The 24,207-nt window shown below is 41.7% G+C and overlaps 1 protein-coding gene across 1 annotated transcript; it reads left to right on the top strand.

Annotated features, from left to right (window-relative positions):
• The first annotated feature begins 60 nt into the window (after positions 1–60).
• CWC15 (CWC15 spliceosome associated protein homolog) lies at positions 61–13,153 on the top strand. Its single transcript, XM_080687545.1, has 7 exons — positions 61–174; positions 1,656–1,794; positions 2,375–2,487; positions 3,316–3,404; positions 4,510–4,623; positions 9,077–9,195; positions 12,617–13,153. The coding sequence occupies exons 2-7, from the start codon at positions 1,664–1,666 to the stop codon at positions 12,744–12,746; spliced, it is 696 nt and encodes a 231-aa protein (XP_080543671.1). The 5' UTR covers positions 61–174; positions 1,656–1,663; the 3' UTR covers positions 12,747–13,153.
• Positions 13,154–24,207: the final 11,054 nt, after the last annotated feature.

Consider the following 24,207-nt stretch of genomic DNA (forward strand, 5'->3'; position numbering starts at 1 on the left):
TCGGCCCGTGTGGATTGGTCGCTTCCTCCACCCGAAGTGCGGCCAAAGGGCTTGGAGTTCACTTCCGGGTCTTGGGCCGTGGCCCCGGATGCAGAGGATTCTGGGAGCCCAAGAGTCGATTAAAATGTCTGTGTGATCTCCGGAGGCTGCCGAATCGGAGGGACCTCGGCCAAGGTGAGCGGCGGGATGATAGCAGGTTGTCTTTCTTATCCGAGTGCGGCGGGAAAGGGCGGTTGGGGTCGGAATCGCGGTCGGAGGACCCTGCTTGGGTGGAGGCCCCAGAGCGGCGGGCGCTTCTTGGGTCCCGGGCGCCGCGGAGAGCGCAGCGCGGAGGCAGCACCTGCAGACGGCGTTCTGCGGGTCGGGGGCCTCTCCAGCCCTCGCCCAGTCGGCGAGGCTAAGTCAGCGAGTTCCTGCTGACATCCCGAAGGTGAACTCCCGGGAGACGGGAATAGTTATCCAGCGGCGTGCGGGAGACGGCGGAGTCCTCAGCGGCAGGAAACAGTTTCTCCCCCTCTGGATACGTACATTCCTTCCCCTTTTTTGAAAATCTAGAGATGTACCAGTTCTCCCTACATCCCCCGCACACTTGCTTTAACGACGCTTAACGGGGTCTTAGTAGCCACTTGTATTATGTTATTTTAATATCATTTTGGCTGTTCATAACCAAAAGTAGCATAAGGCCGGGTCCCTGATTTTATCAGCATCCTTTGGGGGTGAGGTTCCTGTCTTTCGAGCATTCCTTAAATTATAACTTACAAAAGATCTGACTTGTACTGTATTGGCTGCTGTAAGAAAAAGTTGGATCTACAAAAGGCTGGAGAATTTTGCCCACGTAACTGTCAGTGTTTGTTTTTGTTATTTAATCCTCATGCAAAGACATTTTTCCATTGTTTTTAGAGAGAGTGGAAGAGTAAGGGCAAGACAGGGAGAAATATTGATATGGGAGAAACACATCGATTTGTTGCCTCCTGTAGGAGCCCTGACCAGGGCCCAGGCCAGGGAGGAACCTGCAACCGAGGTACCTTCCTTGGTCAGAATCGAACCGGGACCCTTTGGTCCGCAGGCCGGGGCTCTGTCACAAACCGGCTAGGGCACGGCAACTGTTACTGAGGTTTAGCACACTTTATCCAGGACACGAAGTGACTAAATTATCTTTTTTGTGAGTTTTAAATATTCCTTTTGTAGTGTCTAGCTAGCCTATTTTCTGTTGTGTGAGGGTTAGATAAGATGCGAGCCATAGGGACTCTGGTGGAGTTGAGAACTTTTAAAACTCAGTCATGGCAATACTGTATTTTATAAGGGCTTTTCTGCTCAAATCTCATAATAATTCTATAAAGAATATCCCCATTCCACAGATGAAAGAAACTTAAGCTATGTGACTTGCCTAAGGCTACAGAGGCAGAAGAACAGGAACACAAACTCAGATCTTCATGACAGAACTTTTTGTACTAAATAGGAGTTACCTAAGAAGCCTTAATCTTTGTACACCCTGAGCCTTATTATTTGTTTTCTTGAGAACTTTTGTGTCAAGGATATTTAAGTAAGTTTTGGAGAATGAGTTATGGAAATTATTTCACAAGGATGGATATTAATACTTTAAGAAATGAGAATTTGCCATTTGGGAAATAACTTGGTATTATTTTTCTTCAAAGCATAAAAGATGACAACAGCAGCTCGGCCAACTTTCGAACCTGCGAGAGGCGGGAGAGGAAAAGGAGAAGGTGATTTGAGCCAACTCTCAAAGCAGTATTCAAGTAGAGACCTACCCTCTCATACAAAGATAAAATATAGGTAATGAAGACTTTCATTTTCTTCTTGTTCACAAAGCAAGACTAGTAAGTGGCATGGTCATGAGATAGTAATATGTTTGGGTTATATCACTTAAGTCATCTATTTTTATATAAGTAGAATGTAATAGAATATCTAACACTAAAATTATATGCTATGATTGTAAAAAGCTACGAGGTATTTCTTAAGCAGAAATTCCTGTTAACTGAGAATATCCATAGGTAGATGGAAAAATAATACATTACTTCAGAGAGACAATGCACTCTCAGTAGTAATCAATATGAGAATAAAAGTGTTATTGTAACGTTCCCTGAGTTGACCTACTAACAAAAAAATAAATACATTTTAATGGATCTCTAGCCTTATTATGGGAATATATGTGATTCATTTTGGGATTCTTGAAATACTGCAAATATCATGTGGATACCTATAAGTAACCCTCGGATTAGGGTAATATCTCGTCCAATTCCTCCTTTTGTGCTGGAGGGACTCGAAGACAAAGTTGCTTTTTGTGAATTATCTTCCATTGCTTCAGCCATATGTTTTTTAGAAACATTTTTGCCCTGGTTTATTTTTACTTTAGACAGACCACTCAGGATGCCCCTGAAGAGGTTCGGAACCGTGACTTCAGAAGAGAATTAGAAGAGAGAGAGAGAGTTGCTGCAAGAGAAAAGAATAGAGATCGTCCAACTCGAGGTACCAACACATATGTCTCATAAGATTGTTGACAATACTTTTTCTTTCACTTGTAATTTGGAGTAGGCTACTATTTGTGTTTGTTTGCTTTTATTTTTTTAAATATATTTTATTGATTTTTTACAGAGAGGAAGGGAGAGGGATAGAGAATCAGAAACATCGATGAGAGAGAAACATCCATCAGCTGCCTCCTGCACACCTCCTACTGGGGATGTGCCCGCAACCAAGGTACATGCCCTTGACCGGAATCGAACCTGGGACCTTTCAGTCCGCAGGCCCATGCTCTATCCACTGAACCAAACCGGTTATGGCTGTGTTTGTTTGCTTTGAAATATTGGTGTGAGTTGCAACACTATTAAATGATATGATCAGATTTGGTTAGTTAGATTAGAGGTGATAATAAAGTTGATTCTAGTTCCATCATCTTACGGTTCTATAGAAGGAATAAGATGACCTGGGGATATTTAGCAGCCATTGTTTCAGTTTAGATCAAAATGTTTCTAAGAGCCAGGCTTTTTGAGGCCCCATGGTTTCTGCCTATGAAGTTCTCCCATTTTTGTTGGAAAGGCATCTAGGGGCATATGTTTCCAGCTTATGTAAACTATTCTCTAAATTTCCTGAGAGAGGCTATAGTTCCCATATTAAAATCAATGCTTTCATTAATTTTTTCAAATATTTATTACCAAGGGCTTATTTGCCAGGCACTGTGGTTTTGATCCCTTTGTCATGATAGAGATAATCTAAGTTGTTTGTACCTACAGGTCCCTAAAATGTTACAAGAAATGTAGTCTTTGTTTCAGTGAGCTAAGTGTTGTTTGTCTTTCCCAGAACATACAACCTCCTCTTCAGTGTCAAAGAAGCCTCGGCTAGACCAGATTCCTGCTGCCAACCTCGATGCAGATGATCCTCTAACAGATGTATGTTGTTTCCTCCTTTCATCTCCATAGTAATTTATATCATGTTTTCTGAATTTTTTTTTTATTCTTGCGGCTTTAACAAGTGCCCTGTACTTATTTTTACTTAACTGTTATACAAATGCTAAACTTTATAGTTGATTTTAAAACAAAGTATTGCTGGTTAATCAAACTTTATCTCTGGAGAACTAAATAAGGAAGTGATTTATTAAAGAATATGCTTCCCTAAAAAAATAATTTCCCTATATTTACCCGTAGAGTTTGGGCTGCCATGTTATCAATCTCCAGAGGGCACTCTTCAGCCTGGGCGCTCGCTCTGTCAGTAGCAGCCCCTAAAGTTGAACTCGGGCCTTTCCACATCAGATACCACTGATGCCCCTCCAGAGTGCAGTGCGCTTACTGGCTCCCTCTGTGCTGAGGGAGGGAAGTGAGCTAAGTGGGAGATCTTAAGGATTAGTGCTTTAGGGACATGGAAATTCAATGGGACCCACAGTTAATTTGCAGTTTTTTACTTACAGTGAAATCTGAGTGATCTTTCGTGAGTAGCATCTGATTAAGCACATAAATCAGCAATTCTAGAGTGGACAGATTGAATTAAATAATTCAGTTAATTAAATATAGGGAACTCAGTGAGACTAATGATTATTCATGTGAAATTGGTTTCTTCTGAAAAGTTACTGCCCTTTTAGTACTTTGGATTATCCTCTAATAGGTCTAAGTTTTAGGCTGTATAAAACTATTTTGATTCTTAGGGTGATACACTATGTATATAAGTGCTGTGTATATCAGTGTAAAGTGTTTCTTTTCTAGTTTTAGAAATATTTTTATGTCTAAATTCCCTTTGACCATGTAAATTTGAAAGGTATTTTATTATACTATTTGTTGTTACAATCTCTAAAACATAACAGGGGTTGACATTTTAATGAGTTTTCATAAGCTTTTTGGTGGGTTTTGTTTTTTGTTTAGTTGTTGATTTTAATAATATCTATGTGCATCTCTCTCTCCCACTGGGAAAATTAATCCTGCTCCAAAGACCTGGCAATTTTTATGGAGGAAAAAAATAATAATGTGAATTTTCTCTTCAATGGGCCATCACATTCTTTTTTAGGAGGAAGATGAAGATGAAGATTTTGAAGAGGAGAGTGATGACGATGATACTGCAGCTCTTCTTGCAGAACTAGAAAAAATTAAAAAAGAAAGAGCTGAAGAGCAAGCCAGGAAGGTAAAATGAAAGTGTTAAATACATCTTCTTTCATAAACTAAAGTAGAAATATTTTTAATTTCAAGTAAAATCTAATATTGGAAATTAACCTTGGTATGTCTAGATATATCACCTGTAGATCTATAAATCTCATAAATTTTTATGGCATTTTAAGTCACTTGGTAATGTGGGAAATTCTTTCCAAATAGTTCAGGCATGCTTAATAATATAATACTCATCTTGCTCTTTATCACTTATTTGTTTCTTTGCTCAACAGACATTTAGTTAATGTCTATTAAGTGTCAGAAGAATAAAAAATGATTTAGTCATGGCCTACAAAGAACTCACAAATATAATGTCATCGTCTTTTCTCCCATTGTCTCCCGCCTCAGCCTTCTTTCCAGGCACTTGTTGAAGCAGTCTGTTAATAGATTTTATATAATTTAGGGCAGTGGTCGGCAAACTGCGGCTCTCGAGCCACAGTTTGCCGCTCTGTTGACTAATGAGTTTGCCGACCACTGATTTAGGGCATTTTACCTAACTTCTCTGGGTCTCCACAGTCTCTCAATTTACACAAAGGGAAAAAAGAATATCTAACTCAAAGACAGTTGTAAGAATTAAGACACATAGTAATAAAAATAAGAGATGAAATTTGAGTCAAGAATAGACCAAAAGCATTAGAGGCCAGCGTGGCTCAGTGGTTGAACTTCAATCTATGAACCAGAAGGTCATGATTAGATTCCTGGTCAGGGCACATGCTTGGCTTGTGGGCACGATCCCCTGTGGGGTGCGTGCAGGAGGCAGCTGATCAATAATTTTCTCTTATCATTTATGTTTTTATCTTTCCCTCTCCTTTCCTCTCTGAAATCAATTTTTTAAAAAAGCATTGTAAACCAATGCTAAAGGAATTTGGACTCTGTTTTGAAGAATAGGAGCAGCTGGTCAGTTTCAACAGGAGATTGGTGAGATTATGCATTTTAGAAAGATTACTCTGGCAGAAGTATGGAAGAAGCTATTCCAATAATCCTCACATGCAGTTATGATAATCGTGCTTAATAGGAGTTGGAATTGAAAGAAGTAAACAGATGCTGATAGGAGCTATCAAGGAGGTAGAATTGACCAAATAAATTGATCAGATGTGGCAGTAAAGATGATCCCATTTTCTGGGTAGATTAGATGTTGGTGCCATACACGAACAGGGAATACAGAAGGATGGGCAGAGAGAAAAGAAAGGTGATACAGAAGGGAGGTGGAGAGAAAAGAGATGATGAGTTCTGTTCGGAACATGTTGAATTTGATACTTGATGCATTATGAGATATCCAAGTAGAGATAGCTGTCTGCCCTTTCAACCAGAACAGAGCAGCTGTTTTATGGCGTCTGTGTAAGATTTCATGTGAGCCAAAAATTGTTCTGTTTAAAAAAAGAGGAAGAAGACTTAGAGAAAAGACTGACGAAGGTAAATGCCTGGAATCTAGGGAGGTTGTAGAGTTCATGTGTTATCAGAAGGGCCATCAGAAAAGAGATCAAATTTGGGATGGGTTTTGAGTACTGCTAGAATTCAGATTGGAAGAAGAAAAATATTTTACTATTCAATTATCAGAGTCTGGCATAGGATAGCGTAACTTCTATAATAGCTTATAATTTTTACATCTAATTATAGAAATCAAAGAATTTAAGAACATTTCTAAAATCACTTGTACACCACTAGAGGGCAGTTGTTCTGAATACATAGAGAGATGAGCAATTTAAATACATTGGTTAACCTTTAAGGAAGATAAACATTTCAGAAGATCTTGTAATTTTGTGAGGTTCATCTGGTCTCTGTACAAAAATGTGTTGGTGTTTCTTGGAGTTGACTGAGTTTTAGTTCCCTGTTGCCCTGGCTTTCTAGTGGTTGCTTTTTGTGTGTCCTAAAAGAACATTTCCAACCAGTCTGCCCATATCAAGGGTTGGAAAACTTTCTATAAAGGGCCAGATTATAACTACTTTAGGCTTGTGGGCTACATAGTTCCTGTCACGACTGTTCAGCTCTGCCTGTTGTAGCACAAGCAACCATAGATAGGACATAAATTAATAATGTGACTGTTAAAGTAATTTTTTATTTACAAAACAGGGTGGTTTGGATTTCATCCCCATAGTGTGCCTGGTACTTGAATATGGAAAGAGTTGGCATCTTTTTTTTCCAGGGCTGTGTGTAGCAACCAACCAATAACTCTAAAGTAAATATATTCCAAACATAGAATGGCCAGGACCTTATTACATCCCACACATTGTTATAAGTTTGGATACATTGTATACTTGATCTCCTATTTTTCTAGCATCTCAGAGTAATGTCTTAAATTTCAGCTTTAATATAATTTGTTAAAAAATAAATACATAGTTTTAGAAAGCTGTCTGTTCTTAATATACGGTGGATGTTCCTGACTTTATTAAAGGTCTGAGCAATGGCCGAAATTATTTTTACCCCCTGAAAATTGCATTTTATCACCTTCCAGTTATTTAGCCTCATAAGAAAATGAAATCCAGTGTTCACAGTTGGATGTTGGGGGGACTGGATGGGGAGGGGCGTAGAGGGATTGAGCAAAAAAGAGAAAAAGATCACGGACATGGACAAGTGTGATTATGGAGGTGGGTGGAGAGGGAGGGTGTAGGGGAGATAAATGGTGATGGACAGAGACTTGACTTGGGGTGGTGAACACACAATACAGTGCAGATGATGTGTTGTAGAATTGTGCACCTGAAACCTGTTAACCCATATCACCCCAATAAATTTAATTTTTAAAAAAATGAAGTATCATTAACCTGTACTAAAGATCAGGTCATTTTTCCAGGCGGTTTAACATAAGTTTATTTTATTTATTTATTATTATTATTTTGCTGCTGTTCATTCTCACCTGAGGATATTTTTTCCCATTGTTTTTTTAGAGAGAGTGGAAAGCGGGGGAAAGGGAGGGAGAGAGAGAGAAAGAAACAGAGATGGGAGAGAAACGAATTGATTGGTTGCCTCCTGCACGTGCCCCAACCCCAACAAGGGCCAGAGATTGATTCTAAAACCCAGTAGATGCCCTTGCCAGGAATCGAACCCTGTACCACAAGCCAACGACGTTTTATATTTTATTTTTTTAAATATTTTATTGATTTTTTACAGAGAGGAAGGAAGAGGGATAGAGAGTTAGAAACATCGATGAGAGAGAAACATCGATCAGCTGCCTCCTGCACACCTCCTACTGGGGATGTGCCCGCAACCAAGTTACGTGCCCTTGACCGGAATCAAACCTGGGACCTTTCAGTCCGCAGGCCGACGCTCTATCCACTGAGCCAAACCGGTTTTGGCACCAACGACGTTTTAACCACTGAGCAAACCGGCCAGGGCAACATAGGTTTATTTTTTAAATAGACTTCCAGAAAGTCTTTTTCCATGCCCGATGAAGTTATTAATTTATCACCCCAAGACACAGCAAAGTGGGATTTATCTTTGGGTTAAGATAGCATGGAATCAGATAGGTCTAGAAGTTACGGTTATGGATTTTTAGACATTTTATCTTCCTAAATCTAAGAATGAAACTGAGAGGGATTTGAATTTAAAGAATTTTATGCTAAAATAAAAGTGAAGAAAGATAAGCTTGTAACTGGTAAGGTATGAGAGGTATAAAAATAGAAAGTAACAAGTCATAAGGACAAAATGATAAGCTTCAGGTAAATTGGTAGAAATGCATGTTAACTATTTTTGATAGTTTGTCTTATTTTAGGAGATACTTTTTGGTTAATAAAACTTGTCAACAATTTTAGAAATGCATGTTTACATTGTTAGTAATTTAAAACAAAATATTTATATTCAGTTATGTATAGCCTTTTAAAAATTGAGGTATTAGCTTTGCTAAATGTCTTTTATGTTTAGTATATATATATTTAAAATATATATACATTTTAAAATATATTTTTAATTTTAGAGAGGAAGGGAGAGGGAGAGAGAGAGATAGAAACATCAATGATGAGAAAGAATCATTTATTGGCTACTCCTGCAAGCCTCCTAACTGGGAATGGAGCCTAAAACCCGGGCATGTTCCCTGAATTGGAATCAAATGGTGACCTCCTAGTTCATAAGTCGACACTCAATCACTGAGCCACACCAGCCAGGCTAGAATACTTGAATTATTAGAATGTTTATTGGTCTACTTTTAAAATAAACAATTTTGTGATTACTTCAAAAAAGAAAGATTTAAGTATGCATCTGAAGAGTTTTAGAGTCAGAAGATAGTAATGAATGATGGCATGCATGAAACATAATAAAAATATCAAATTGTTTTATTTTGAAAATGGAAACTTTCTGGTATGTCTTGAAAACAAACAAAAAACAACACTGCTTTTAAAAATAAATTCTTATCCCTAACAGTCTTTTAATATATGAGTTGTATAAAAGATTGACACTGAAGTTACTATAAGTAAATACGAATCTTCCCCTGTCGTTGACAGGAACAAGAACAAAAAGCTGAAGAAGAAAGGATTCGTATGGAAAACATTCTGAGTGGAAACCCTCTCCTTAATCTCACTGGCCCATCCCAGCCTCAGGCCAACTTCAAAGTTAAAAGAAGGTACTATATACAGTATTCAGTTGAAAATACATACACACACGTGGGTTTTATAGCAAACTGTGTAAAGCTTTTAAAATCACACTTTTCACTGATAATCTTCTGTGTCCGATTTTGGAATAATGGAAGAAGGAGAATGAAAGGAAATAATATATTTTCCATAGATATTTACAGTAACTAGCTGTGTACCAGCTACTGTTGTAGGCATTAGAGACAGAGCAGTGCACTGAGCCTTTGACCCTATGAAGTTTACGTTTTAGCTATATGTGTCAAGGGTCCCAAGTCCACCCTTCACATTCGGAGACTCACTAGAAGGACTCGGGACTCAGCTTATAGTAATTGTATTCATGACAAACGTAGTAAAGTTACACATCCAGATCATAAGGGGAAAAGGAATAAAATGAATCCAGGTGCACGCTTCCTTATGCTCTGTCTCTTCCATGAGGGGCCACACACAGCACATCCTTTCCCCTGGCAACGAAAATGTAGTACCATCTGTGCAATGGTTCTGCCCAGGGAAGCCCTTTAGAGACTCCATGCCCAAGGGTTTTATGGGGGCTAGTCATAGAGGTAACCTCTGCCTAGCACATACCAAAATTCAGACTCCCAGAAGGGAAACAGGTGTTCCACATAAACCACATTGTTTGTACAAAGAGTCTGGGCACAGTGATAGAAGATTCTTGGAGTCCAAGTTTCCAAATGCTTGCTTAGGGCCCATCTTGCAAGCGGCACCTTCCTAAGGATAGCCGTTTTAGGCCTACCATGTTTACTCTTCTGTATAGTGTGCATGTTTGGAGGGGTGAAGTAGAAGGCTGAAGAGGGAGAGACTATAAACAATAAATACTGAATATAGCTCTGGCCAGGCAGCTCAGCTGGTTTGAGTGTCATCCCGGTAAGCCAAGGCTGTGGGTCGATCCTCGATCAGGGCGTATACAAGAAGCAACCAATGAATGCATAATTAAAGTGGAACAACAAACTGATGATTTATATTCTCTCTGTCCCTCCTTCTCTCCCTCTCCATCCTCCCTTCCTCTCTCTAAAATTAATTTAAAAAAATTTTTTTAAAGAAAGTTATCTGCTACCTAGGAAAACCATTATTAAGCAAATAATCACTACCACCCTTAACAGAAGCAAAACAATAATAATAACTGAATATAGTACTTGAGATAGTGATAAACAGGCAAATAAAACAACAGCTTATAAGAAATGCTGAGTGGGAGGAAGCTTGGTTGTTATTTTGTATAAGGTGATCAAGGAACCCTGTAGGCTTAGCTTTCACACCTATCTATGATTTCTCACCAGCTCCACTGCTACCATCTCCAATCCGGAGTGATGCAGGGCCTTCACTGGTCTGCTTATGCGCTCATACTCTCCTTCCCCACCCCCAGTTTTTTCCTAACAGCAGTGTTGTGGTCCTTTTAAAATGAAAGATCACAGTCTCCTGTTTTAGGCCATCCCGTGGCTTCCCAACTCATTTATAGTAAAAACTCGAATCCTTACAATGGCAAAGCATGGTTAAGGGCAGTTATTGCCTGGCAGCTGACATTTTAGCAGAGGCCAGACTCTAAGGTATTTGACCTGAACATTAAAGGATAGAGATGGGGAAGAATGTAAATAAAAGTAGTTGGGGGAGGTGACAGATACAAGATGTCAAGTTCAGAATGTTACATAAATCTATGTGGAGATGTTGAGTTAGGTAGCTTGATGAGTGGTTCTGGAATGAATCCAGGCTAGAGACAATAAAGTTGGGAGCTGTTATCTTACAGAAGTTTTCTAAAGCCACAAAGACTGGATGAGGTCACCTAGAGAATGAGTACAGCTAGAGGGAGAAGTCAGAGGACTGAGCCCAGGATAATGTTTAGAGAGTAGATGGGTGGTTAACTATCAATACCTGGAACATACTGGGTGCCCAGTACATACTACGTGCCCAGTAAATATTGATTAAATGAAAAAAACAAACAAACAAAAAAAAAAAACAGGCTAAGAAGGAGTAAGGAAGGAGGCAAAGCAAAAGAGATTGGTGGGTGTCTTGGAAGCCAAGCAGATAAGGCTTTCTTTCTAAAAGAGGAGAGTGATAGGTCAAGTAATGATGACAGGGCAAGTAAAATGAGTGCTGGAAAGTGGCCATTGGATTTAGCGACATGGAAGAGCAGGTTGATGTTGAGAAGGAGGCTAAAAGCCTTTTGGGAGTGAGTTGAGAGGGTGGATAGAGGAAAAACTACATCAAGTATATTGATGTTAAACTCTACTTCGTTCTCCTGCCTTGTTTGGATCCAGATGGAATTGTGTGGCAACTCGAACAGTCTTAACATTCAGGTTACATTTGGCCCAGCTCTGCTCAGCTTTTCACTCACCTGTGTCCTGCACCCACCATGATGAGTTTACTGACACTCTTTCCACAGATGCCATGCTCTTTGCTTATTTTCCATGTGCAGTGTCTTCTGGCATGTAACTTGTGCATATAAACACATTACATGGGCTTCCATTTTATATGTATTTGTGAGAATATATATATTACAGGGTGGGTTTTTGTTTTATAGGCTAGATCAGTGGTCAGCAAACTCACTAGTCAACAGAGCCAAATATCAATAGTACAACAATTGAAATTTCTTTTAAGAGCCACATTTTTTAAACTTCTTCTAACGCCACTTCTTCAGAATAGACTCGCCAAGGCCATGGTATTTTGTGGAAGAGCCACACTCAAAGGGCCAAAGAGCCGCATGTGGCTCGCGAGCCATGGTTTGCCGACCACTGGGCTAGATGATATTTTGAAATTCTTGGTTTTCTATAAAACATTATTTTGTAGCCCATCCATGGGTATTCTTTTTATGCTTGTGCATTATGAAACCCAAACAGAAGAATCCAACCACAGTCCTGCCCTAAGCTCTTCAGCTTCTGTTTCTTCATGGTTAATGCAGATGTGTACCAATATATGAGCGTTATTGTTATATGTCAGTACTTCTCCTTTTGTTGTCCTAAAATACAAATACTACAGTGGACGATTACTAAATGCTAACTGATGAAAAAAATGCTTAAAACCGAATAATCTGAACTACAGTAAATTGGTCAGTTATCGTCTAGAGTTGTCTTGTACTAATCAGGGTGGTACCAGGTACTGCCTCTTTGCTTTAGAACTGAAAACATTTGATATTTATGCAGTTAAAGTTTATATATTTCTGCTTTCTGAGTTAGTCAAAGCATCTGGTACTGGTGAAGTGAGAAGAATGTTTCATATGTTCTAATAGGAATTGCCCTTTCTGCTATGATAGAGCAAGATCACATTCTGTCTTCTTTGGGGCTTATGTAATTGCTGTCTCAGTATACGTGCTGAACATCTTTCTGTGTAATGACTAAGCTTTGCAATTCACATGGTGTATCTCCTGATAAAAGCATTATAAGAACATTTTATTTTCTTTTTCTTCAGGTGGGATGATGATGTTGTTTTCAAGAACTGTGCAAAAGGTGTGGATGACCAGAAGAAAGACAAAAGATTTGTTAATGATACACTGCGATCTGAATTTCACAAAAAGTTCATGGAGAAATATATTAAATAGTACAGTTTTATGTGCTTAATTAAAGACTATAAAATGTAAATGATCATTCTGACTTCACTTTGGTTAGTTTGTTGTTGTTTTCCTTTCCCCCCACATTTAAATTGTGAATAGGCTTTTCTAACTTTAAGTTCCAAAATATCTTTTCCTTGATTGATACCTTATTTGATAAGGACTTGGGAATTGGTTTAAACCAGTTTCCAGTCTCTGAATGTTTCCAGTCAGGTACTCTGCGAAAGGTAATCTGCTTATAATAAATGTTTTTAATAATCTAAGTAACCAAATTCATGTCCCTCAACTTTTTTGTTGAAATGGGCTTATGAAACATTGCATATTTTCTTTTGTATATTGTATTTCTTTGTACATTAACTTTCTCCTCATTTCTCTAACATGGATCTAAGGGCAGTTAATTCATGATATCTTCTGTGTTTTTTTTGGAAAAGTACGATGAAAGATTAAAGGGATTCCATCGAGGCCCATATGATGCAATGGAAATGTGTCATCAACCAAGAAGCACCCTGATTTGTGTGAGGTAGCACAGGGTATCTTACTTTCCCAGAGGCTCCCTGGCCCAAGGTGAGAGCTCCTGAAGCTTGCCGAGGAAGCATGTGGCACTCACCTTGTTCTCCTGGATACTCAGCTGCCATGTTTCTGTCAAATGAGATAGAGTCTGCACACTGCCACACGTTAGATGCAAAGCCTAGGGAAATTTTAACATTAAATGATACATGAAATAGAACTTTTGAAACCTGGCCGGTGTGGGTCAGTGGTTGAGTGTCAACCCATGAACCAGGAGGTCAGGGTTTAAATCCAGTCAGTGCCTATGCCCAGGTTGCAGGCTCTATCCCTAGTAGGGGCTATGCAGGAGGCAGCCCATCAACAATTCTTACCTCTCCCCTCCTCTCTCTGAAATCAATAAAAACATGTTTTTTAAAAATCTTTGGAAATTGGATTTTGCTTATTTGTTATCTTGGGAGTATGTGTACGTGGAAAGTGGAGATGTCTACTCAGCTAGGAAATTAAGTTTTCCATAAACCCAGGCTGTGATTTTAAGGGTGTCACTGATAGGAAGTTTGGGACCAAACATTGAGCCTTTTACCGATACACATAAAGACCCATTCTAAGACCTTATCCACTACGGCATTTCCCCAGTGGAAGCATGGACGGATGCATGCAGCCCTAGTCGGGAGTAGAGCTGGAAACGGAGCCCAGGTGGACTTGCTCATGCCCTGCACTGTATTTCCCAACTGAGCTATTGACTCAAGATTGGGAATACTTTGACTTTTTTTTTTAATTATATATTTACTGATTTTAGAGGAAGGGAGAGAGAGAGAGAGAAACATCAATGATGAAAATCATTGATCAGCTGCCTCCTGCAGGCCCCCTACTGGGGATCGAGTCTGCAACCCAGGCATGTGCTCTGACCCGGAATCAAACCCTGACCTGGTTCATCGGTTGATGCTCAACCACTGAGCACACTGGCTGGGTGACTAGTGTTTTTTTAAGCCTTTAATAATAAAGCATTCTAATCTCCAATTTTACAATTTAAAAAGTGCTTTTACATTCATTTTCAATTTTCTTCGTAGCAACACTTTAATCGGAAGACGGTACCAGATTATTCAAAGATAAGAAAAATGAAATTCAGGCTGAGTGACTGGATCAAGATTAATACGTGGTGGGTCATGTATGAATGCCTTAAAACTACATGCAAATGTGCTTAAAGGTGTGAGCACCATTATTAGATTTCCCATATGGGTCTGATTGGGTGCACCGCTACTCCAAGATCCACTTCAGATTTCCTGTTTCTGCTTGATGGGTTCAGGAAGAATCAGAGTAAGGCTGATTTCAATGATTTCTCCCTTTCCCTAACATTTTACAATATAAACCAACGTTGTATAACCAGTCATTGGTCCAGGACACATAAATGTTCATTTCAGCTCTGATTTATGGAGCAGGAAACAGCCTTAGCTAAAATGCCTTGCTTCCTCGTTGCCAAACCTCTTGTGTTGCCTTGAGGGAGGAATCTGTCCATGTCCTTCAAGGGCCCATGCTGAGCCAGGGCTCTGAAGCCAGATGGACCTGGAGGTGACCCCCAGCTCTGTCACTTGGGGCTTTACTAGAACTGCAGCCATTCACTGTACGGTAGGCATTCTTTTCCCTGTTTCATAGCTAAGGAAACTGAAGTTTGCAAGAAAACTTGAAAAAAACAAGCAAAGCCATAAATCCTTAAAGAGATAGGGCCAGATTCAAACCTGAAACTGCCTTTATTCGAAAGTCCATCCTCTTACCGGGTGTGTTGGCCTCTGTCAATGAGCCCTTCTGAGTTTTCTCACTATGAAACCATAGTAACAACTGCAAGGACATTTGGTGGGGATGAATGATAGGAGATGTAAGTGTGGCAGGCACATGGGGATTTCACTATCTGAGAGCAGGGCTGCTGGAAGTTTGAGAGCCTGTTCTGTTCTATCATAAAGGTCTGGTTTTGAATTAAGAGTTTCCCTAGCCCCTCAGAGCTTGGGTTGGGCAATAGGTATGGCGGACAGGGATGCTTTTGCTTGGTTCCTGGGATTAGAAGGCCAATAACGGAAACTCAGTGAAATAGAGGTTTATTTTGAGAATACTTAAAAGGCACCTCCTGTGTCCAGCTCTTACTCTTCTCACTATTCATCTGCCCCGCTTCGGCAAGACTAGATTTCTGCACCAAAAACAAAACAAAAAACCTAGAGGCCACTCATTCATACTCCCAGTGTTCCTATAAGGGAGTCTCCATAGCTCCACTGGCCAACAGGGCATCTGTGTTCTGAGACAAGCTGGTCCACTGAGCGGTGGCCAGGAAGCGGGGTACTTAGTACAAATGTGGGCAAGGGCAGGGGGTGTCAACAGTACACTCTCTAGAACTGACATGGCTTGAAATACTCAGCCACTCATATGGTAGCAAAACCTAGAAATACATTTCAGCTGTAAGTCCAGTCTTAGGGATAGTGCCTGCAGCTTCCCCTAGGACCTAGCACCATGCTAGGGACATAACAAGGGCTGCCTCTGCGCTTCCTCCTGCCCCCTGCAGGCCTGGGCACAGGCACAGTCAGGGTCTGGTACTCACCCAGCACAGGTGGAAAAGCTGGGACCCAGGGCGCAGAGCTTAAGAGTCCTGCTGAGAGCAGGGCCTGCTGGGCCAGCTTCCTGCTGGACCCTGGGAGCACCAGCACCAGGGAGCCCCGTGGGGCCTGTCCTGTCTCTAAGACACCTTAGAAGTAGGGCTAATTGGATTGAACTACTCCTGGATGGGGAGGAGGGGGGCAGGAGGAATCCAGTGAAAGGGAGAAGAGGAGAGCTGGTGCTTCTAAGGGCTGGAGTGTTGGTGCCCATCTCCTCTTCCCTGGGCCAAGGTTTGCGGACACAGGCCCAGCCTTGGAGCCACTTTCAGCAAGTGCTAGGGCTGTTGGTGGTGGTGGTGGTGGTGCTGGGATGGAGCATTCACACTTTCCTCTGACCACTCCCACCTCCTCCCACCACCCCTCCCCACCACCATCCCTGGAACAGCTGCTCCCAGCCTTATTTACACCCTTCAATAAACATCTGCCACTTAGGAAAGATAATGGGAAGCAATCCCATTCATGAAAATGTATAACGCATAGTCATAAACTAACACCTCTAATACTCTACTGTGGGGCATTAAAAATATGGGGCATTTATTACTCTACTGTAATAAATGTGGAGAAATACCTATTCCTGGATGGAAAAGGACATGCAGGTTATGATTATTACAATAGCTTTACTAACTCAAAAGAATGCCACTCACAACTATAGACCTTCTTTTCCCCATCCCCTGTATATGTGTGATCCATTTTAAAATTGGTGGGGAAAAGCCTTCTCATTATTCTTCTTTTCCAGATTTTTTTTTTTTATGATCTTACACATTTATTTTAACAGGAATTTTAAAAATAATTTGGTCAACACATCAATTATTAAAAATCCCAAACTCCTAGAATTTTATAATAATTCCCTTTGGGTAGAGAACTGATAAATTATATGATTGATTCTTTCCACCCAGGAATAGGCATTTCTCCACATTTATTACACCCTTTTTAAATGCTCCACAGTAGAGTATTAGAGTTTTCTTCAAAGAGGCCCTGCGTGTTTCTTGTTAGATTTATGACTATGAGTTATACATTTTCATGAGGATATTTTTCCATTGATTTTTTAGAGAGAGTCGGGAGGGAAGAGACAGAGAGAGAAATATGCATGTGAGAGAGACACATCGATTGGTTGCCTCCTGCACATGCCCCAACCAGGGCTGGGAATCAAGCCTGCAACCAAGGTTCATGCCCTTGATCAGAATTGAATCCAGAACCCTTCAGTCCATGGACCAACGCTCTATCCACTGATTGTGGGTTTGATTCCCAGTCAGGGCTCATGCCAGGTTGTGGGTTCAGTCCCCATTCTGAAGGGATGCGTACTGGAGGCAACCAATCAATGTTTCTCTCTCACATCGATGTTTCTCTCTCTCCCCCTCTCCCTTCCTCTCTCTAAAAGAAATCAATAAAAACATTTTAAAAAGACAACAAAATGAAGCAGGGCCATCAACGTTTTCTTTTTCCTCTTAGCATTCATTATACTAAGAAATGGATGTCATTGGTTCTGAAACAACACATATATCCAGTCTTTTATAAAAAAATTTTATTTGTGCCTGTGTCTTATCCCTTGAGTAGATTGCATTTTCCCTCTAGAAATGAGGAACTGCCTGTCATGCATTTCAGGTTCCCAGTGCTGTACGCTACACACAGCAGTCACTTTTTCTGCATTGGATTCTACCTGTTTTCATCTAGATCTCAGGCAGGTGTTCATGGGTTAGTCTGGGCTCAAAGTAGTTGTATAAAATGTTTTTACAGTCAAGCACACATACACACTTGCATTCTCTCTCTCTCTCTCTCTCTCTCACTCATACACACATTTGTTTGTTTTTCATATAAGTTAATATGACATAATTCTATGATTGTTATTTTTATTCAACAAAAAAAATTATGGAAATATTTGTAAGATAACCAGTTCTAATTCATTCTTCTGAATGGCTATGTGCAAAACTCCATGATGTTCTGGAACCATCTGCAAGATAATTTGATAATTATCTCTTGCAAAAGCTACTTTGTAAATAGTCAGAAATTTTATAATCCAGTTATAAATCATAAGTAGTTTGAAATCAACCATAATGGAAGAATTTACACCATGGAAATTGGCAAGTACTACAAATCGGGACCTTTATTTTTTCAGAGAGGTAGCAACCCCCCCCCCCATCTCTTTCCAGTTTCTTTTCTGTCTTCCTCTCCTCCCCACCCCACCCCCAAGTGTTGTAATTAACTCAGAGGACTTGAGCGGTGCTATACTAAAGAGGCTTGGGCAGTTCCTCAAAGTCATTCTTAGTCCAGACGGAGCAGGATACCAAGGCAGGGGAGTACCAGGTATCAGACCCTAACTGCAGCTCACTTACTGTTCCCTTGCTGCCTCCATTTCTGAGGTTGCCCTATGTGGATGGACACTTTCTATGGGGTCCTCCCATAGTGTTAAATCTCTCACCCTTCCTTCCATTTCATGTTCTCCTCCATTTAAGTCCTTCCTGCCTTTGCCCTTCACTGCTCCTTCACTGCTCCTTCACCCTAACATTCTGAAGACCCACATGGAATAAGAGGTCTGAGTTCCCTGGGTTTTGGAAATTCTTCACCTGAGGCTATTGTGGGTGGTGTGGAGGTTGGGTAGCGCAGGAAGAAGTCTGCTCCACAGGGTTAAGCTCTTTTAGTAAGCATGGAACAGCTTTATGTCGCTGAGCCCATAACATCTCCAGCCCAGATCCATCGCCAGAGCTCCTGCCCTTACTTCCAACTGTCTGCTGAGCGTCTCCACTCATGGCCCACAAGCACCTCACACAAACATCTCAGAAACAGAACGCCTCCTCTCTCCATCTCTGCCTTTTATCAACCCCCCACAGAGGGCAGCACTGCCCCTGAGAACAGCACTTTCCGTGGGGATTTCAATGGCAATATACGCGTAAAAAGCCTAGGTGTTCAGCAATGTTGGTTCCCTTACCTTCTGTCCCTCGTGATTCCTTTTTTCCTTCCTTCTCTCTCTCTCACTTTTTTTTTGAGGAAGAAAATTCTCAATTTAGGGAAAAAGTAAAGTTCATAGACGTGCCAAAGAGAATTTGCTTGCACTTAAAGGTAGAACATGTTCTTTGGACAGGAAAGCCAGGCTTGGCAAGAGGAAAGTGACACTCAGAGTAGTTACATTTTACCACGTTTTTATTGACCAAGACTCATGGGCTGAGGTGGTGATGACAAAGGAGCAGATTGGACTCCTGCTTTCTTATTATCACACAAAGGGGCTCCAGGCCAGACCCACTGAAACTGATCATCGCAGGTCACGGGCCACGCTGGGGAAGAGGGAGTGGTTTCACTGAGGCCAAACAAATCAGAGGGGAAAAGCTTTCTCTTGAGTTTCAATTTTAAATCCACTTGAAAATTACCGAAGGCTGCAGGCACATCCCATCAGCCCTAGACAAACACTACTACATCCATCTTCCCATTGTCTCCTGAGATGGTTATTGGAAAAAGCTCATGAAATATGTGGAGACAATTAAAGAGGCTGTCAGAAGCCTCCAAGCACCAAAGCAGCATACCAGGAGAAGTGGAAATTGCTCATGCAGAGAAGTCCGTGGTTTTGATGCAAGGGGGGTTGGGGGGGGGGGGAGAGAGAGAGAGAGAGAGAGAGAGAGAGAGAGAGAGAAAGAAAGAGAGAATATATATGGGGTAAATACTAAGCTATGATGTGCTTTGCTTATAATACTCAGTGCTTTTAGAAGGTGGATCTAAAGCATGTGCTTTAAAACTGAGCACCTACAATGTGCAAGACCCTGTTCTAAATGTGACATTCGAAGATGTAAGTGGTCTGCCTATCTGGGGGTCACACAGAGGTGGGTTCGAAGCACAGCTGCACCACTTTCTTGACGTGGGTTCACTCATTTCATCTCCTGGAGCCTTAGTTTGCCGATCTAAAAAATGGGGATAATGATTTCATTTTGTAAGAATAAGGCAAAACATGTGTAAAGCTCTTTGTACAATGCCTGGTACATAGTAAATGATCAATAAACCTTAGTTCTCTCCTGCCTCCACCCCATCTTCTCCTACTTTCCTATCAACAGCTACCTATTTTCTTCACTACTGTGTTCCCCGAGCCTACAGGGGTGCACACTGGCACACAATGAGGGAGTGGGGTGGAGGGAGCGAGGTGGCAAAGTGCAAAGCTGCACTTTGAGAGAAATAAATGAACATGTTCAAAGAACAAGAAAAAACAAGAGTGGTGAATGGGAACTGTTGAAGGAACCCTACGATTAGTCCAGAGAAGAAAAGATTCAGAATTAGCTTGGAGAGGTAGGAGGCCATGTTCACCTGTGTGGGAGGCTGCTGTGGGTAGGGGGAATGGGCCTTGATGGGTCTGGACCTAGACATAGATTTCAGAGCCATGGAAGGAAGCATCTTCCGCCTGCAGAGCCCTTACTGTGCAGAGAGGCGCCCTCTGGCGGTGGCGAGGGGCGAGCGTGAAGGTGAAGGTTTGCAGGTGGAGTGATGGGACTTAATTGCTGAATGCTGAGAAGGGGGAGAGACAACCCCTGCCGACTTTCAACACTGAAGGCTCTGATTCTGAGAATTCTGCACTTTTATAAATAGTCAGTGAGTAAGGAGGTCAATGGTTGTCACTTGTGGTCTTCCAAACTTCACTTGGAATTTCCCCGCTTCCTAAATAATGGCGCAAACTTTGTTGTTCAAGATAATAATCGCTATTTCACTCAGTCCCTATGCTCGTCTGCTTGTAGTATCTCAAATATTCCAGCACTCTCCCCGCTTCTTTTTTCTTAAAAACATTTGTGCATTTATTTATGTGTTTATTGTTGTGTTAATCCTTACCTGAGGTTATTTTTCCATTGATTTTTAGAGAGATTGGAAGGAAGGGGGAGAGATAGAGAGAGGGAAACATCATATGGATTGGTTGCATCCCTACGGGGCCTGGATTGTGCCCTGGACTGGAATCAAACCCAGGACCCTTCAGTCCGCAGGCTGAGGCTCTGTCCACTGAGCCAAACTGGCGAGGGCTCGCCATGCTTCTTGTCCTCACTCCCACTGTTCCTTCTCCCTTGACTGCATTTCCCCCCGACAAACTCTTTTTCCAAAACTGTCTTTCCCATTCCTCCTGACCCACCTTAAACCTATGACACACCTTCCCAGGTCCCCGCAGGTGCAATCAGCAATTCCCCTCCCACTTTCCACAGTATTTTCTCTCCTGCTGGGTTAGGAGCTTCTAGCCTTTTATAGAGGCTCATAGTATTATTTATTCTCACTTCCTCCCACCCTCAAAAAATAACGAGAGTGCAATACTTAATTTTTATTTTAATAGTACAAGTAACGACACATTATTCTCTCCTCTATAAAAACAAGGAAAAAAAGCAAGCAAAACTGAAAATCCATTTACAATCATTTTCTGTTTGTCTACCATGTTTTTCTTTTCATAAGGGTGCCTGAGAAAAGGAGCTATGCAACTGTTTCCTCCATTGCGAGTGACTGTGAGGCAATGCTTAACTCATAGTTTTAGGCCCTTAAATCTCACTTTTATTCCTTTGTTCGCCATCCCCCAACACATCTCCAGTAGCGAGGAGCACCATTTTGTTTGTATTTGGGCTCAAGTTCTAGCCCAAGCACAGGATGACCTTCAGCAAGGTCATAGGATGGAGAAGAGGGGGCCCAGGTTTCCTCAGCTGTCACCTGGGGTCGATGACAGCTTGCCCTCTGGACGATGTAGGAATCCAATAAAATGCAAATTCCCTTACCTGTGTCAGTGGCTAATCTCATTGGTATTTGGTGCAATGATATTTTCTTTGTCAAGCAGCTAATTCCATAGCAGATGCTTTGAGAAGGGCACCTGACGCACTGCTCTTGATAGAGCTAAATGTGAGCTCAAAGAGGAGCAGTGAGGTTGCTGGCCCACCCCACCCCTGATGCCTGCTATTTCTACAAAGCACATTTCCTTTCCCTGGGTTTCTTGTTCTGAAAAAGAGAGACAAACATCTGTCCTGAAATGCCAGGGCATCATTTAAACACCCTCTCTCATCTACTCTTAGTCCTTAGAGAAAAGGAATGGTCAGCTTCCCATTGCCAAAGCATGAAGGGAGGTCAATAACAATAATAGTTCATGGAGATAATGTTCCATGAAAAATACCCTCTGTGCTAACTCTCTCAGTTCAGAGAAATGGGGCCTGAGAGACAGTGGAATCGATATGATTATGAGCCATCCAGAGGGAGAGGTACAGAAAGAACTCGATCGCCCTAGAATCCTGTTGCTTTCCTTACCTGACTCCTCCATTAAACTCAATTTGGCCCTGGCTGGTTTGGCTCAGTGGATAGAGCATCGGCCTCCGGACTGAAGGGTCCCAGGTTCGATTCCAGTCAAGGGCATGTACCTTGGTTGCAGGCACATCCCCAGTGGGGGGTGTGCAGGAGGCAGCTGATCCATGCTTCTCTCTCATCGATGTTTCTAGCTCTTTATCCCTCTCCCTTCCTCTCTTTAAAAGATCAATAAAATATATTAAAATAAATAAATAAACTCAATTTGCTTTTCTCAGCGTAGGCCAAATTTTCAGCCAGCCTTGAGATCTGAGCCCACAGCACAACCATATCTTTACTTAAAGTGATCAGTGCCTGGTTTTTATCATTCAGATTAATGTAGTGGAAAGAGCATTGGTTTAGATTTTGTCTCTGTCCCTTCTGGCTGGGTGAGCCTGGAACATGGGGCGGCTGAGCAATCATTTAAAACAATGGCATAGTAACGAGACCACGGGTGATTGCCTGTGGGTGACAGGAATTGGCTAAGGTTTTCTCCCTTCCCTCCTCCTTTTCTTCACATTCCCTCTAAGTGCAAATGTAATACTTGTTTGGAGATTATCTTCCCTATACCACTTCCAGGCGCCTGTCTTATTTATTTATTTATTTATTTTTAAAGAAATGTGATTTTATTTTAACATAAATACTGAAAACACATAAAATACAATTGTTTGCAAATGCTGTCACACACCTGGATTCTTCCCACAAGTGTATATGGACTCTGTGGTTTGGTTTAAGATGTGGTCTCCCTCTGGTGTCCAGGCACCTGTATTGATTCAGTCCCTTAAGTTTCATTCTTTTTTTTCTTTCTTTTCTAAATATGTTTTTATTGATTTCAGAGTGAGGAAGGGAGAGGAAGAGATAGAAACATCAAAGATGAGAAAGAGAGAGAATGCCTCTTGCATGCTCTCTACTGGGAATTGAGCCCATAACCTGGGCATGTGCCCTGATTGGGAATCTAACTGACCTCCTGAGTCATGGGTCGATGCTCAATCACTGAGCCACACTGGCCAGGCCAGTCCCTTAAGTTTCTAAGGAGAAATTTAATCTTGCCCTCACCAGGTGATTGACAGAACCCAAGGATTTACCCCTTGTAGTGACACATAATAGTGGCAAATCAGGAAGAGTTCTCACCAGACCTGAATCTGCCAGCACCTTGACCTCGGACTTCCCAGCTTCCAGAACTGTGAGAAACAAGTGTTCATTGTTTAAGCCTCTTGGTTTATAGTATTTTGTTATAGCAGACTACAATAGGGTATCATTTCCCCCCACTTATTTTATGTCTCTCATTGTGTCAGTTTGGGTCCCAAGACAGAATTAGACATGCAAGAGATTTATTGGTGGGGGAGGGGGAGCATGTGTGGAGGATAAAGGGGTGAGGGAGCGAGAGGAAGTGGGTGGGGCCTTCAGTCCCGGGAGGAAGGAGCACTGAGTAAGAGGAGCCTCCCCCAGCATGAGCTCTGGGAAAGTCTCAGCCAGGCCAGTGGGAGCCCAGGTGCAGGTGTCCCACCAGAGGGTCTGCATTGTTGAGGGAAGGCCAGGCAGCCAGGCCTCCTCATTGGCTGTGAAATGGTGGAGGTGGGAGAAGCATGGTCTCAGCATGAATGCTTAGGGAGACCTAAACATGTAGCAGATAGAGGCTGTTCCCCAGCTACCCTTCTTGCAGCAGGTTCTCTTGAAGGGAGGTCTGAGTGGCTATCTCAGTGGCTGTGACACCCTGTGCCTAGGAATTGCCACTTGTCTCCTGCTCAGCCTGAACTTCCTCCAAATTGAGTTACTTTTAGATTTATTCCTATTCTGCCCTCACAACCTCCACTTCATGCAGGTCCCCCAGTAGGGCTTCTATATTGACCAGGTACTCAATACACAGCAATCCAGAAATCTCTTTAAGCAGTGCCCACGTTCCAACTTTCCCCTTTCTCTTCATCATCAAAACGTAGTTGTTTTGCCCTGACTGGTTTGGCTCAGTGGATAGAGCGATAGGGTCCCAGGTTCGATTCCAGTCAAGGGCATGTACCTTGGTTGCAGGCACATCCCCAGTGGGG

The sequence above is a fragment of the Plecotus auritus genome (genome assembly GCF_963455305.1).
Source record: "Plecotus auritus genome assembly, chromosome: 9".
NCBI lineage: Eukaryota > Metazoa > Chordata > Mammalia > Chiroptera > Vespertilionidae > Plecotus > Plecotus auritus.

Coding starts and splice junctions, on each gene's coding strand:
- CWC15 (XM_080687545.1), top strand. CDS start 1,664: ATGACAACAGCAGCTCGGCCAACTTTCGAACCTGCGAGAGGCGGGAGA. Junction 2,488..3,315: donor TAGAGATCGTCCAACTCGAG/GTACCAACACAT, acceptor TGTCTTTCCCAG/AACATACAACCTCCTCTTCA. Junction 3,405..4,509: donor CAGATGATCCTCTAACAGAT/GTATGTTGTTTC, acceptor ATTCTTTTTTAG/GAGGAAGATGAAGATGAAGA.